General features: G+C 48.1%; 5 protein-coding genes and 1 non-coding gene across 6 annotated transcripts; 3 read left to right on the forward strand and 3 right to left on the reverse strand.

Annotated features, from left to right (window-relative positions):
* Positions 1-841: 841 nt before the first annotated feature.
* On the forward strand, positions 842-1,963 carry BKA55DRAFT_693596 (uncharacterized protein; the record flags this gene model as incomplete). The annotated part of the gene is made up of 1 exon (XM_046199936.1): positions 842-1,963. The coding sequence occupies one exon, from the start codon at positions 842-844 to the stop codon at positions 1,961-1,963; it is 1,122 nt and encodes a 373-aa protein (XP_046045846.1).
* Positions 1,964-2,598: 635 nt separating this feature from the next.
* Positions 2,599-6,311, forward strand: BKA55DRAFT_706512 (uncharacterized protein; the record flags this gene model as incomplete). The annotated part of the gene is made up of 5 exons (XM_046200693.1): positions 2,599-3,726; positions 3,798-4,679; positions 4,920-5,509; positions 5,554-6,075; positions 6,117-6,311. The coding sequence occupies exons 1-5, from the start codon at positions 2,931-2,933 to the stop codon at positions 6,309-6,311; spliced, it is 2,985 nt and encodes a 994-aa protein (XP_046045847.1). The 5' UTR covers positions 2,599-2,930.
* Positions 6,312-6,508: 197 nt separating this feature from the next.
* On the reverse strand, positions 6,509-7,744 carry BKA55DRAFT_596677 (uncharacterized protein; the record flags this gene model as incomplete). The annotated part of the gene is made up of 4 exons (XM_046195976.1): positions 6,509-6,908; positions 6,958-7,343; positions 7,391-7,458; positions 7,504-7,744. The coding sequence occupies 4 exons, from the start codon at positions 7,742-7,744 to the stop codon at positions 6,509-6,511; spliced, it is 1,095 nt and encodes a 364-aa protein (XP_046045848.1).
* A 1,535-nt stretch (positions 7,745-9,279) lies between these two features.
* On the forward strand, positions 9,280-9,351 carry BKA55DRAFT_t222. The gene has a single exon. It is a non-coding gene; the product is annotated as a tRNA-Pro (tRNA).
* A 1,161-nt stretch (positions 9,352-10,512) lies between these two features.
* On the reverse strand, positions 10,513-12,512 carry BKA55DRAFT_576943 (uncharacterized protein). The gene is made up of 2 exons (XM_046193539.1): positions 11,950-12,512; positions 10,513-11,904 (listed from the first exon to the last, which is right to left on the reverse strand). Exons 1-2 carry the CDS (start codon positions 12,287-12,289, stop codon positions 10,643-10,645), a joined length of 1,602 nt encoding a protein of 533 aa, XP_046045849.1. The 5' UTR covers positions 12,290-12,512; the 3' UTR covers positions 10,513-10,642.
* Positions 12,513-15,225: 2,713 nt separating this feature from the next.
* Positions 15,226-16,278, reverse strand: BKA55DRAFT_576947 (kinase-like domain-containing protein). The gene has a single exon (XM_046193540.1). It carries the CDS (start codon positions 16,185-16,187, stop codon positions 15,345-15,347), a length of 843 nt encoding a protein of 280 aa, XP_046045850.1. The 5' UTR covers positions 16,188-16,278; the 3' UTR covers positions 15,226-15,344.
* Positions 16,279-16,548: the final 270 nt, after the last annotated feature.

Raw genomic sequence — 16,548 nt, forward strand, 5'->3', positions numbered from 1 at the left:
TGAGCCGAAGCGGAGTACTATTTGAGTTTAGCTTGCGATGTGAACTGTTAGTACCCGCAATGGAGCGCACTCTATTTCGCCCTTTTCAAGCATGAGATGACGCCCCACGATTTCCTTGGCTTAATTGACACGTGCTATGCCTCTAGGATAGTAGTAGGTGTAACTACTAGATCAGATCTTGGGTTGCTTGGATGACGTGGAACATAACGTCAAGTGACATAGCCTGACCAAGCTTCAACTGGAACGTTCGATCACGACGTGACAGACAGGGTTGCGCCTGGACCCAAAGACCTGGGTAGCAAGGGTAACAAGAATCTCAGCATGTGTCTGATATACTTAGATCAACCACAAACGTGCTCAGGTCATGACTGCGTGGTAAAGGGCTTTTACCATCAGGGTGAAAGGAAATCTTGTACTTGTTATTGTCGAGGGAGTCTGCTCTCGAGCAGTCAATTGCAAATTAGATCGGTAGATTTTATGCCAGAGGCGATGAATTACACATTCAGCTTGTCTATGCACCATGGCACGTAATCAAGCCAACGTTTATGCCCCTCCCCCATCGCAAACCAGTACCGAATTAGGGACGTCTATTGACGTATGCACTGATGATCTGCAGAACCTCGGTAAGTCTAGTCTTGACTCGCTAATTCGGTAGTCAAGGGACAGAGGTGGAGTCCACTAAGAATACAGAAACCAAGCAAGCCAAATGGCAGGTTGTAACTAGCCCGTTTACATGTGGCAGCCAACGATCATGATCAATTATATAAAGACCAAACCCAACTTCCTCGACGTAACAAGATAATCGAATCCCATCTTCGTCTTTGGTTACAATACACGCAAAATGGCTTCACGATCCTCAACTGCCGTGTACGAGTCTAACTTGTCACGTCTTGACGCAAATCCATCACTCAGCGTAAAGTCGAGACAGAACCCCAAAGACTCAATGAAGTCCACCTGGCGACGAGCCGATAAAAGCAACTGGACACTGTCGCACTGGTTCTTCGAAATCCTGGGCATTCACCACGTCGCCCTGGATAAAGACTTGCCTGTGCATCAGAAAGGAGACAAAGTGCCATACACACCAGAGTGGCAGTTGCACCGTTGGGTGCTGGTGCATTCACTCGTCCCGATGGCCATACATCACGCCTATGTCGTATACACTGGCCAGAACCTTACACCCATCCAAGCCTTTGTCTTCTACAGTGTCGCCTTCAAGGTTGCTGCGGTGCACCTACTGCATGCTCTACGACGAGTAGGCCACCAGACGGGCTTTTTGGATGGTGATGTACATGAGAGGGATGGGGTGCCTGATGTTGGCGTCACCAAGGTCGTGAAGAGTCTCATAGCCACATCTAGCTTTCGCCCTGTCTTTACTGTATTCCTCAGCTACCGCACCGCCCAGGCTCCTTCATCCATTAGTTGGCTTTGGCTGCCACTGGAGATTGGCCTGTACGGCATCGTGCTAGACTTTTGGTTCTACTGGTACCATAGACTCATGCACGAGGTCGGCAGTCTCTGGAAGTACCACCGCACCCATCACTTGACCAAGCACCCAAACCCACTTCTGACACTGTACGCCGATTTCGAACAGGAGATATTCGACATCGCCGTCATCCCACTCATGACCTATTTCTCTTTGAAGTTTCTAGGTCTTCCCATGGGCTTCTACGAGTGGTGGATATGCCACCAGTACGTCATGTTTACCGAGCTGGGTGGCCATAGCGGCCTGCGTGTCTACACATCACCGCCCGGCACTCTTAGCTGGCTCCTACGTCTCCTTGACGCTGAGCTTGTAATTGAAGACCACGATCTTCACCACCGGAAGGGCTGGAAGACGAGCGGTAACTATGGCAAACAGACTCGCTTGTGGGATAAGGTTTTTGGCACTTGCATTGACCGGATAGAGTTGAAAGAGTCAAACATGGATTGGAAAACAACTGTTGACCTTCCAATCTTTTGGTAACGGTTTCTGACAGCTGATTTGGGGGGTGTCCGCAAACTCTTGTATGGTTTTAGATATGTAGAGGTTAAGATTCTATTATTAGCATGCTCAGCCACTAAATTTCCAAGGTCAATTATCGTATTCTGCCCATAGTTGCATATTTGTGTAGCACGTAACGCCCAGTGTATGTTACAGATGATGATACAGTCAGCCTTGTGTGACCGGACTAATTGTTTGTGTAATACGCGGCTGACAAGTCCCCTCATCTCCAGTCGCCGTTGAGAAATATGAAGCCTAAGACATGTCAGGATTGCCCTATAGGTAGGTTAATGCCCATGCTTCAGTCTACAGAAATTATCTTTTCCTAAATTCCATATTAAATCGTCCCTTCATTCGTCTATAAATGGCTTATCAAATCCTCTTTTCGCGCTATGTGAAGCAAGAATCCGGGCAATAAGCTGCAATTGGATAAGCAAACGGGGCACGAACGATAAGCCCTGTGACGCCCGACAACATTGCCCCTTCTGTGTCAGGTTCTCTGCTTACCTCGCCGTGCGGCCGTGAAACGTCGGGCTGGGCTCTTCGAAGCGATAAATATCATGCTGAGGGTTTGGACAATGTGCTGTGACAATCTACTGTTCGCAGGATATCTGTATCTCACAATAACCAATCATATTATGCCATGGCTTTCCCAACAATGGATATAACGCCAGAGAGCCCGTATCTTCAGCTTGAGCAAGACTATACTGAAAACGAGCCATTTCCTGGCACATCCCCCCAAGAGGAGGTATCTAACCCCAGTATCGGCCAGCAGAAAACAACCCAGCCACCGTTTTAACTGAGTAAATTTGCATTGCTCATATTTGCTGTCGTATTTACTACCTTTGCCGCCTCTCTTACTGCTCTTAAATGCGTTTCCGATGCTCAAGATGGCTTCCCGCTCGAACTTTCCTCCAGCGAGTACTCTTGGACGTATGGCCCGACAGCTATGCTCGTTATTGTTTTGAGCTTTTGGAGACGGTTCGACTACTATTACAAGGCTTCCGAGCCATGGAGAGAACTTCAGTCCGGACCTGCACTCGGTTCTAGATCGCTTTTGCTAGACTATGTGTCACCGTTTCAGCTGCAGAGCATATACCAAGCATATAAGTTTAGGCACTACCGCATTATTCCAACAATCCTCTCATTCTTCCTCCTCAAGGCTATTATTTTGGTATCTACGACTCTGTTTTTGGTTCATGCTTCGTCACATTCTGTGACATCACACATCACATACCAAGATACCTTTGATGCAGCCAATGCCTGGTCCTGGCCACCGTTCAACCCTGCCAAATACCCGTCATTAGACGGCTACGACCTCTATGGAGGCTCTGACAAGTTCATCTGGAACTACCTTGCACGGACCAACAGCGCCGTAGCGAATGACTCTGACTGGAACGTTCGAGATGGCAGAGTCACTCAGCGCTTCGCTCCAGCAGTGTCAACACTAAACATGACATCGCTCAAAGCGTCTGTGGATGCGTTTCTGCCGATAGTCGATTGCGAACAAGCAAATTTGTTTGTTGACTTGCCGGCTGATGTTGCAGATATGCAATATTACTGGAATTCTACTACTTGCTCGACATGGACTACGCACGACATAATACTTCCAAGGCCGTCAAGTTTTGTGGATGGAGCTGCGGTGATCTGCAAAATCGGATACAATATTGCACCTGCTACTACAACATATGAAATCCCTCGCACGACGTTTCCTTGGCCTTTACGGAAAATGACGGAGAGACAAGGTCATTAAACAATTTGACAAACTCTTCGCTAGCTGAGATGATTCTGACTGAACTTAACGACGTGTTTGAAGCACTCGTTGTTAACAAGGACGTCACGCCTCTTACCTCCTCCCTGATCTTCAATGGTTGGCACACTACGGATTCATTATTTCAACTGCTGGCAGGCAAGTTAGGAAACCAATTTGAGCCTGGTGTCTTTCTAAAGCCTTCTGTACTTCTCAACACATCAATTGTCGTTCTTTCAGGACTCCTTGATGAGTTTGCGCGGGCGTCATTGCTCGTGAGCAAAGCTTCAAACGGGACTGCTGAAGGTCGTGTTAGTGAAATCAGGCTCCATACGAAGAATGAGGCTTTCTGGATCATGGCTTCGGGCTTCACTGTCCTAGCGATTCTTTGTCTTCTTTTACTCTTCACACCTGTGAATGGCCTTTGGGTCCCTGCTATGTACGGCTCTATTGCCGGCCATGCTGCTGTATTAGTCAACAGTCGACCACTGCAAGAGGCTTTGCAGGTCTTGGGTGACTTCAGTGACAAGGAGAAATCTGAAGAGCTAAATGCAACTCTTTCCACTGCTTCAGTAGGTTCGGATCGAGTTTTCTCCATCAATCTTGTCGACAGAAGCCAACCTTCTATCAAAGTGTCTCATCACGAGAAGTCAACGGTGAGGAAGCCATGGGCTCCCGTTTCTGGACGGCTGTATTTCGTTGTGGTGACACTTTTCAGTCCTATCCTTGCCATCATTGCTCTTGAACTCCTTCACCGACTATACAATAAGAGAGACGGCCTTTTCGATATACCTGAGACAGACTCAATTGCCATGTTATATGTTGTGCGCCTGTCATCCACAGCGGCTGCTTTTTCTATAGCGACACTTATCAACAACTTTGACTTTACTATAGCAACCTTTGCTCCCTTCAGCAGTCTAAGGTTAGGCAATGTCCAAGCTGAGAGAAGTCTGCTGCTCTACTTGCTCTCGGTATCCCCATTCTTAACAGCCATCAAGTTGATTCAGAGGCGACAGCTTAGTCCAGCCGCTTCGAATGTGTCCTCACTCTTAAGCAGCTTCTTGACAATTATTGTGTCTGGACTTTGGATACGTATTGGGCCTGCTACTATTGAAAAGCCATCTTCAGCGATGGTCCGAAATTAGTGTACGTCTTAGCCTACCCAAGCTCTTGACGATGGAGGTGCAGGAATTAATCTCAATCTTATTCGACACGGTGGTACCATCACACCTACAAGGATATGGCAAGACTTGGTGCTACCGGATGTTAGTCTAGTTACGTCTGATTCTTTGGCGCAAAAGGGTCTGGCCCGCACTTCTAAGTACATTTACACTGTGGGAGCTTTGAGGCCGTTACTCGAGTGCAGTGTAATTCCAAAGACCAATCACATCAGGACGGTGGAAAGATCTCAATACAACGTCCCAGAATATTATATTGAAACTATTCGTGCATTCTACGTACCTCAGGGAGGATGTAGAGGTCAATTCCGATACGTGGGCAACACGTCGTTCGGGTTCCAAGAGACAGCATCAAAGGACTTCCTCAACTCAACGAAATCGGTTGGCAGATACTTCGACTTAGATGCTAACAAGTCGAATTCAAGTTCTTCTTGTCCTTCGATCGGCATATTGTTTGGTACTATAGGGGGTCTTGATACCTCCCAGTGGAACAACTTAACTGCATTAGTCTGTTCCCAGGGCATTGAGCAGATCCCAGTGCGTGTCACGTACAGAGGAAACCACGCGCTGGGGCAGATCAGTGAGAGGCACCCCCCAGAAGTAAGCAGAGACAAGGCGTGGAGGTGTTAAATGGGACATCCAAGTCAGAAGCATTGGGATATAGCCTCGAAGGCCACTTCCGACACTACCTGGCTTTCTTTCACGGCCAAACCGGGTGGTCCCTTGATTCCTTCTTCGACCAGTTACTACATCGACCAGATGGAAGGAAATTCGAGGATCTTCACGTGCCTGAAAACATTGATGCTTTAGTAAAGGCTATTGAGAAAGACTACAGTGAGTATATGAGGCATGTCATCAACCTCAACTTCCGGGCATACACGAATACCACACTTGACGAACTCGTTTCTTCGGAAGGCGACCGTTCGGCTGCGAAACCTTTATCGGCTCACACTACGATAACGGGGACAGAATTTGGACAAGTGACGCGCCTTGCAATCGACTCGACCTCGAAGCTGATTCTCCAGATACTGCTGGCTGTTATAGCAGTTCTGAACCTGACAAGCTATCTCCTTGTCAAAATCGACGGACACTTCCGCGGAATCCATGCAGTATCGCAAGCACCATGGCCTTCCTTGCTGGATCTCAGTTATGCGCTCATGATTCAGGTATCATACCAAGAGGAGCTGAGTACATGACTGATGGACAGCTGAAGCAGGCTTTTGATGGCTGGGTGTTTAGTCTTGGGTGGTGGCAGAAAGAAGGAGCTTCGGTGGAGGAGTCAGATGGTGATACGAGTACATTTGGAGATACAGATCCTCCAAGCAACGAGGCACAGAAAGGCCAAAGGACTGTTGGCAGGTTTGGGATCGATGTTGGGCGAGCGAATGTTTCTAAATTCTGACTTGATCGTTACGCATATGGGGCTTAGGACAGAGGTAAGCACGCAAGGGGATACTGAGACTGTGTCTACACTAGCTATCTCCGCACATAAAGTATCAGTGCTTCGAAAGTCACAAACTTCCATTAACGTATATCTTCGATAGCTCATAGATATGTAACACGCAGTAAAAAACAGTAAGACGCTCAATTGGTATCACTTCAAACATTGCTTCGCCTCATCGCCTCGGGTATCTCAGTAATGACCTGCTCAACATCCGTCTTGACATAAATCTGTCTTCCAGCCTCACTTCCCTGTCCACTATGCATACTTCCCTCACCTCCGACTATTTGACTTCTCAAAGCAATCTCATCATCAAATCGTAGTCTGTTTCCTTTTCCTCCGTTGGAGATGGTTGGGAAACTTGATCTGCTTTTACTACCGCCTTTGCGGCGCAGGTATCGCAAGAAAGACTTGAAGCTGGGTAAGCAGGCTGATACGATGCCCATTGATGGCTCGACGGAGGACCATATGGCTACGGTGCCCATGGCCCATGTGTTGTCGGCGGCTTTGGAGAAGACGTCTAGATAGTACACGCGTACAGCACTGGCGATGCAGACTCTGCGTAGCGTCAGTAATATTCTGGAGACAAACAGTCGCTCTGACTTACAAGCCTCCAAGCGCCAAGATGCCAAACACAGCTCCCTTCTTCTCTCTACTCATTTGAAGTTTGAGCACTTCAGGCACCGGGATCAATAGCACAATGACGTTGGTGATGAGATTAATAATGGCCAAGATGACGAAGAAATGGCCAACGTCGATGCATGTCCCCTCTGTTCCCCTAAACTGTGTCCAATAGTGGGGCAAAGGCGTACAGCAAAAGATCATGGTGAAGAGGAATATTACTGGATATGATGCCACGAGGACAGTGCCGAACCAAAAGGCAATCCGGAATGAGAGGCCGCCGCGGCTAAATATTCGTCGGTAGAAGAGGAGGATCGATACTTTTGTTGTGAAGACGGAAATTGCGAAGAGATAACTGTATATGTATGAGAGCTGGCTGCGTTAGTATGTAATCAATACTATGAATTGGGGTCACAAACCTTGGATACCTCGACCATGTCATCTAATGTGAGTGCCCAGACATGTTTACCCGCACCAGCTTGGCCAACTGACAATATTAGTAATTACCAATCAAAGGAACCAATTGACTTACCAACTACTACCATGGCCCCAGTAGCAGCAACAAAAACCCACGATACGATAATCGCGTAGTCATCAAGACTCAACCCATAAACCTGCTGAGTCCTAATCACAATGCGTCCAGCCAAAAACAAAGCAGAGACAAGCAACAAGGTAAGAACAACAGCAGCATTCTTAGCCTCACTATTAGCCGAGAGATCTATCCCTTCTGGCGGTGGGCCAAAGATAGCAACTACCAAAGGGTCAACCTCCATTGCACGAAACCTAATAAAGACACGGCCACTTTTGACAAAACATAAGCAACGGAGAAATGAGCGAGACATGGGGGTTTTTAAACACTACGGCAATGCAAATCATTATACAAATCTAACAGAATAACCTCGTGAATAGCGGTGGGACATATTCGTTGCATTCCCCAGTTTATACAGCGGGTTCGGCTACGATTATCAGGGGGCAACTCGTCCGAAACGAGGCGGGTCTTCAGGGATGTTTTGAACCTCGTGTTGCGAGCGGGAGTCTTGGTATCTAATTAAGTTTCGGATTATGCTTAGTTTTAGGAAATAGGATGACGACGTCGCCGTTTTTATTCTGGGTATTCGCCTCCTTTTGATACTAATGTCAAGGTTGAGGCTATTGATGGAAAGGTTAAAGAGTAGAATCAGGTGGTGCCGGTATTACCGTCTTGTCCTCGAATTGCCGTGTTTCATCTTGACTACCTAGCACATCTACATTGGGAAACTTCAACGTTGACTGACTCGAGTATTTCTTAACGTTACATTTAGGACCATGCGAATAATGGCTTTGCAGTTCTTATCAGGCTGAACCCCAATCAAGATCCTTGTCTCGGCAACGTGGCTTTTATCATTTTTGTGTGCAATATCCATAATTGGATTGAGGTTCTGCACCTGCTTCTCTTGAAACAGACAAGTCTTAGCAACGAAAAGGTATGGAGTTCGTCGCAATTGCCGCGCTGATAACTGGGGTTGCTGCCGGTATCCCGCAGAGCCTTGACGAACGCATACAAGGATGTCAACATGATGGACCAATCGGTAGACAGCATTTTGTGGCTGATAACGGGATTCAAACCATTCCAGTTAAAGATCAACGCCAAGAATAAAGGATTAATAGAGTTTGTCTCATCTTGGCGGAGGCGCGCTCCCCGACAGTATATGCAAGAGATATTAACGATGAATACAACGGTAGTATGCTTGCACCGTAGTTTGCTTGATTGGGGCATTCGTGACGCTTGATCTGCGCTATAATGTCTGGATCTATAACTTTGTGCTTAAGCGAAGGTTAATCGGGAAGGTGCTTTTGTATTTGATGGCTACATACGCTGCTTTCGGGTTTGAGGAAGACATCAGGTGATGAGGATGTTTTGTGCGAGATGTGATCGGTGACTAAAAGAGTGGTCCGAATAATAACTGCCGGGTGATCTTTGACATATGCAGGTGGCCAAGAGGTGCAGCTTTTGTGATAGATGACTCGCGATAGATGATGCATATGATATGGTGTTGACCCTGATGGTGAGATACAAATCTTGGCGTGCCGGTTGATCCAGAGCTCGGGAATCCGCGGCTATCGTGTTTCAACGGGAAAGAGACTTAGCAAGTAACAAACTTCGGTCTCAGGGCAGACATTAGTTTATGTCTGGCTACGGTTTATGCACTGAGAAGATCCACGTTGGTAGATGTTTCAATTATCGCGGCGTTGTCGGTGCTAGGACACTAAAATGCTCCGGGTATATATATTCACTTTTGAGACTGCTTATTAACAAGAAACTAAAATCGGCTTCATGGTCTAGAGGTATGATTCTCGCTTTGGGTGCGAGAGGTCCCGGGTTCAATCCCCGGTGGAGCCCATTCTTTTTCGTGTTTTCACCAATTGTCTTTTTGCTTGTTTGTCACTGCAGTGCCGTTTCGATAGTTATAAAGGTTTTTGAGTTCTTTCCTCTCTATTTCTGTTTTTGCAGTCTGTTGGGGTCCGTCAGCCTTTCTGTCTTGAGCAGAAGGAAACATAACAAGAGGCTATCGTATCACACCTCTTTGTCTCTGCTGTTAACAAAGAATCTGCTGCAATTGGTGACAATACGAATCAGTGATCAGTCACTGGACCAGACCATTCACACAGCCTTAACATGCTTTATTTATTGACACTTGGCGAAGTCTCTCATTGGATCAAGCTTGAGTTCAGCATTTGACTTCGAGGCTCTGACTAATGAGAGTGAGTTCCAGCGGCGATAACTTCACCATACAAACATACAAAAAGAGATCTTCATTCAGAACACCTTTTTACCCAAGATGTTGTTGAGCTTACAAAGAGAACTTGGTCATTGTGCTTGACTCAACAGGTAACAAACTTTATTTCTCTTGGATATAAAAGAATGGTACGTGACTTCACTGGCCTGGCGGCCCAACCCTTTGCCAGTTCATCAATGAGATCATTCCTCAAGCATCACTTCCCCCAGTCTTCTCCTAGAAGTCCTTTCGTGCAAAGCTTCCCGCACAACCTTTCTCTCTTAAAAAAACTCTCTTACATCATGGTTTCTTGCCGCTCAGACCATGACCCAACCACCAGGGTTCCCATCCCAGCACGACCAGTGAACATCGACTGCTGGACGACATCATCTAACCCACCCCCAAGACGAGGACGGTTCACTCTCGTACAACCACCCAAGTCTATCAGAGAATGGACTGATCGAAGAGGCAAGCCAGCTCTTTATGGGAAAAGAGGCTGAACGCTTTGTTTGATCATTTGAATCATCAAAACAATTGCAACGGGTATAGACAAGCAGGTGGCAGAGATCGGCTATGATCGTTTTGTGATCTCTGATTGATGAGTCGAGCATCCAAAACGTCTCATATAGAGCAAGATCACTTATGAATTTTTACAAGACGGCGCAGAAGGTGGTCGCAGCGGGTGGTGAAGATCGACAATCACACTGGCCTTCAACTGGCGTCGCCTTCATGTCATTGCCCTCAACCAGACAGGTGCAAACACGATACATCTAGCAGACATTGGATTGCGGTATTACAAATTATCAATTTTGGAGTGGTATAATGATAAATACAACGCTATCCCAACCATTGCCGTTATACAATAACCCAACTTGTCCCTGTGCCCTCAATCCTAAACCATTCCCATTCGTTCTCTTAACACACAAGTCCGTGAATCTTCATCGTAAAGAACGTGAAGAAGGTGGCGCTGATGAAAAGACACAGCATCGCCAACACTAAAGCAGCCCTTGACCTTCCATCGCACTTCTTCGGCGCAACACTCAGTCCACCCTCCTCCAAAGAGGCGAGCTTTCTCTCCAGCCCAGCCCGATACTCACTCTCCTCATCCCTCTGCGCATAAACATACGATACAACACTCTCATCAGTAAAATGATCAGAGGGTTTAACATCCCTATCCAGAACAAAAATCTCATCCTCCAGAAACTTCTTCACACCCTTCTTCCAAGGCGTCTTCTTGATAAACAAATTAATCATCTCCGTACACCCCACGATAGCATTCCTCGCACCAACAATCTCATTAAACGTCGTAACATCTCTCGGCGCAGGATCTTGTTCACCGTCTTTATCATCATAGTGAGAGTGACGATCACCGTCTTGGTCGTTGTATGCGTGGAAGCAAATAATAGAGCCCCAGTCGCCGTAGGTGTCGGGTTTGAAGCGGATGTAGCCTGCTGTGTCGCGCTCGATTAGATCGGAGGGGTTGCGGAGACGGCGTTGCGTGTGGCCTAGGGCGTAGGAGTCGGAGATCATGTGGAGACAGATGCCGAATGCGCGTTTGCGGATGTCGGCGGCTTTGTATTTTGGTGTTGTGGCGAGGATTAGATCGCGGAGGCTGGAGGATTTTGAGGGGACGGTTTCTTTGGTGAAGAAGCCGGGTAGGACGTCGTCGAGGGTGTCGTCTTCTGAGACGCCTTGATCACCGCATGCAAGCTTGTACATGACCTCCATCCACGTAAGGATATTCTTCCGCGTCTCCTGCGGTTTCTCACCCATTACTGAGCCCATACCATGAAAGAACTGAAGATCTCCCATATGTGATCGCTTGGTCATGCATTTCTCATCGCCAAATTTGAACGCATTTAACCACTCAACACCTAAGCCAAACATGCGATTATCTTCGGTGACATCCTCGAAGAGTAGACAGGAGGGATCGTCGTTCCAGACTACACCGCGGAAAAACTCCCATTGCTTGTCGTTGATGTTGTTGTAGACTGTGCCACGGGGGAATGTCATGTCGGATTCGATAAAAGCTGCTACTACGATGCTTTCGTGAACGGGGAATTTTATGTCCATTTTCGTAGGGAATGAGACGCCGACGCCGATGTCGTAGTTTGCTCGGATATCATCGTTCTTAGTATTTATAGACTTCTTGGAGTCCATTCGGATCGTTACATTCGCTAACCCCGTCAGCACACTCACGAGACTCAAGGCTCAAAACAAACCAGTCAAAGGACTCCCCCGCTCCTGAACATCCGTAACATCAATCTTAAAGACCCTCGAGCAATCCTTCACCTTAATATGGTTCTTTGAAAACGGCATAGCAGGACACTCAAACTCGAGAGTAAAATTCCTCCATCCCTGTCCATATCTCGCTTCATACGTAACCCATGCTTTTGAGCCTCCCCAGCTCGGTTGGACGAGGTAGATGGTCTGTTGAGTTCCGGCTTCGATTACATTGAGGGGCTGACGTAATGGCCAGTTTCCGCTTTCGAGGCCGGAGTCTTCGAGGAGGAGATCCTGGGAGGATTCGTTGTTTATGTGGACGTGGCAGGAAAAGTCCATCGAACTATTTGCTGTATTGGTGAGTGTGGTGAGGTGAGGCGAGGTGTTTATGGGGAAATAAGGGTTTAGTGATGGAGGCGCAAAGTGAGTGACGCTTTTGCAGGCGAATTTGAGATCGTGATGCAAACCTTGGCGAGGAACGATGACGTCGTTCTTTTGGACGCGTCTGACGTGAAAGCCTACAGCGGGGCTTTTGCTTCTGGCCAATCAGAATGAGGTGCTGTGACACGGAGCAGGGATTGTTGCCTCAGCCCTGAAGATCTACGATAAGCTTTATCGTGCAGACTCAAATGAATGCGAAAAAGGTCACGCTTCAGTAAACTTGCTCTCCTGAATAGGTATTCGCGTAATTTTTATCGAATCACGACATGAAACCTAATGGCCCTGATTACTTAAGACATTCTTAAGCTTGAAGTCATACCACACCTTCTGTGGCGATTAATCTTCCAGAAATTGAATGTTGCTGCAGGGTAACAGTGTCAACCAAGCTCCCTGACTCAGTCAGCGCGGGGCAAGATTAATCCGGGGATCTCCTCAACGCGCTCTGGACTCAACTTGGACCATCGCAGGTCATCCGCAACAGTCGCTCAAGACGTGCATTACGATGCGATACACCGCCTCCCATACTCAGTCGGCACTTGACTTGATGCCATCGAATCTGACATCAGCGCGCCACCGCTCGAGATGCGAGCCAAAGATCTACGCGACGAGAGCTTGAACTATCAAGCGATGGCCAAGACACATTTCCATGTCTCGCCCGCCTCATCGACCGATATCGTTCGCACTTGATACATGCCTCACCTGCCTTGCTGTTTCTCACTCAAGAGTCTTGCGCGATCTACCGGCCCCTACTATTGCACGAAAGACGGGGCGTTCAGCGCTGATGATTGACGGAATGCTCTGAACGAGCCCGCCGCCGACTGGCCCCTACCAGTATGCGCAGATATGCCGACGGCAGCAGATACATGGGCGCGATGATACCTCTCTGGCATGATACCGAACTGTGCTATGGCGTTGTTGTGAGGCCACAATAGGCGGGAACTTAGTGCGGTCGGTATGAGCTATCGCGTTAACTTGCTAAGCAACACTCCAGATCCAGCCATTGTGCTATACCCGAACGGCCATGTCTTCCTCCATTGACCAAGCTATCCCCGACCTTGAGCACGCCCTTCATCGTTACCATCGCCATTCCCTTTTTGACCGAATACACCTGCGATCACCAGCACGCGTATATGGGCGAACGCAACGCTACCTACCTACTGTCCAAAGCCTCGGTACGGTTCGTTCGCCCCAATCTTCCTCCTTCGAGCGTCGCAGTCGTTGAACAGACGAGACGCATCCTTGATTGCGATGCGTCTTGCTGCAATACCCTTGGACAGGCATCCGAAGCGTGACCACTTGATACCATGCTGGAACATCCCCTCCAATTGACTCACGTCCGCTATTACCTTGCAGTGATTTCGTTTATCGATTCCTTTCTCGACATAGCCTACCATGCTCCATGTATCCCGTAGTACCAAAGTTCTAGCGTCCTTCCAACTGCGATATCATCCCCCCACATCGACCCTCGCCGTCCCACTCAGGTCCACCCAAAATGAATAGCGTCTCTTCTACTTGTCGAAAAATGCAAAAAACATACAACAGCGGGGATTCGCTGGTCGTCACCGACCCAACTACTAATCCGCCGGTTAGTGGCTTGACTATGGGAGAGCGGACGGGATCCCGTATTTTCCACTACCTTTGGTCGTATGTGCTTGATAGAGGTGAAATTGGCAACTATGTAGATACGTTCCTAGCGTATTGAACTACTTGTCATAACATGAGGGACTGTGGTAACTGTACGTGGGACAGCTCGCTCAATCGTGGCCAACACTTCCATCGAACTGGAGTGCATCACAAGTGAGCCAATTGACATATCGTCAAGGTCTTTGGCCATCTCTTTTCATGATTGTGATAAGGCCTTCCGCTAGATAGTCTATTGCCGTAGCTATTTTCACTGCTCGAACCACATGGTGCTCAAGGCTTATCGCTACTCCCTGGCTGTACTCATCCTAAACTCCAGAAGCTTACCCGAAGATCCCATCATGAGATGGCTTGAACTCAACATGAGGCCGATTAACTGACTCTGGCACCTGGTTTGGCGTCTCCTCTGCAATCCCCTCCAAGATCGGCACGCTCATACCCGACTATTCAACGTCAGCAATTGAACAACAAACCAACCTCAAGGATATGAAAATTACAGCAAAGTATCGCAGCTTAGCAGCATGGATCATTGCAGCTTTCTGAGACGTCACCCTGAGTCACAAGACACTCCATCCAAGCGTAGGCAGGTCATGTACGATCATCAATGCCGGATCCTGCAAGTTCAGCGGCTTGTCGGCCCTCTCGATTGCATCTTGCACCGTCCTGCCAGGGAACTTCTGCTGGTGACCGGACCCTATGAACCACGACGGATCTCCGTGTTTATAGAATGGAATAGTCTCGTTGACCTGGTTCTCAATGATAAGATCTCCCATATGGGGATATACACAACCCGTAGCATGTCAGTTAAGTTCGCAGTTTGGGAACAATACTCTTCTCTTACACCCGACTCTTTGAAGACGGCAAAGCTACCGTTGTTGGCTACCACGATCATCTTATGATGGCCGATAGAAACTCTGACATAATGCTCAAAGTCGATGTTCATCAGGTTCAGCATGATGTCCCTCCAGCTTTGGGTTTCGACCACCTGTTACAAATATTAGTCTGCAGAGAGACGTAACACTTTGCGGAGAAGCACACTCCATAGTCTGCCTGGCTTGGCGTACAGCTCGTCCTGGTGGTTGAATACAGCCTTTTTAATATGATCAATATGATTATATGCTGGCTGACGACAATAAACACGGCCCTTTTCTAAGATTGCAGGATAAGCCGCCATTTGAAACTGGGACTCCCTTCTATTCCTATCTATCCTCTCGATAGAAATCTGCGTCATCCACTCCACGCATCATGCTACGTATGGCTATTCCAGACCATTGGTTGACCCCCGTCTGCTCGAGGGAATAAAATACATGGACTACGAGGCTACTACTGAACCACATACCTCATCACTTACAGAATATGTATTCTTCATCAACTCCATCACCTCGCGCCCTGATGCAAACTCCTGTAACCAGCACCCTCGGATGATTTCTGCATAGGGTATATCTGCGAGGTCAGGAAACTCGTGCGCTAGGTACCTCTTCTCTACATTTTCACTATCAAATTCCGCGAAGGGCGCTTTGCCCGTCAGGATGTAGTATATCGTCGAGCCCAGCGCGAATATGTCGACTTGGCGTCCTGGGTTCTGGTACCAAGTCCTGTCCAGGTGAGGCGGTGTGTACCGCGCGCCCGGGCAAGTATCGGTTGCTGAATGGTTGAGTGACGAGCCCGCGAAATCAGCAATCTTGAGGTCTAGTTGATGATCCAGGAGATAATTATGTGGCCCGACGTCGCAGTGTATGACGGCCGAGCGGTGCAGGAGCTCGACGCCCTCGGCAGCCTGCATGATCCATCGACGGCGCTGGCTCATAGAGACATGTTGATCCGATTCAAGATAGGCCTTCAGAGTCCCATTGGGCATGTACTCCAGAGTCAAGGTATGGTTATCAGGATCCCAGGCCTTTTTCTTTACGATGCGGGGATGTTGGCCGAGTCTGTCGTAGATCTGAGACTCGAGGGCAAGTTCGCGGCGACGCTCGGCGACTCGATCGGCTCCGGGCCATGCGGTCTTGATGATGTCGCCATTGGGGAGACGCTCAACGAATGATGTTGAGCCTAATGCGACAAACTCGCCTCTCTGGAATATGGATGGAGGTTCGGCCGCACGGTTGTTGATGACATCTGAAGTCGTATGAACTGTCAGGGTATCGTCAATCATGGTGATGCGATGCGATGTTAAGATGAGAATAAACTGCTTTACCCCTGGAGACAAGTTGGGGGGTCTAACTATTTATAGAAAGCGGTCAAGCTACAGTAGCAAATGGCAGTTACATGGAATGAAATGTTTGTGTGCAATATCAAGAACTAAATAAACATCGCAATGTGCCAGAACCTGTAAATCTCCATTGCTTGACAATCAAAGTTGGCTATAACCTTCATCTCGGTGCTGGGGACATTGAACTCGGGATGTTGATCGGCCCATGCGGGCTGTCGCTGGGTTGGTGCATTGTCCGCCCGTCGTTTGGGTGTTTGCACATTTCACCAGCACTGTACTCTCAGTGTCGCATGTTGGGGGGCAT

This window comes from Fusarium redolens, assembly GCF_020744475.1.
Source record: "Fusarium redolens strain MPI-CAGE-AT-0023 chromosome Unknown BKA55scaffold_14, whole genome shotgun sequence".
Lineage (NCBI taxonomy): Eukaryota > Fungi > Ascomycota > Sordariomycetes > Hypocreales > Nectriaceae > Fusarium > Fusarium redolens.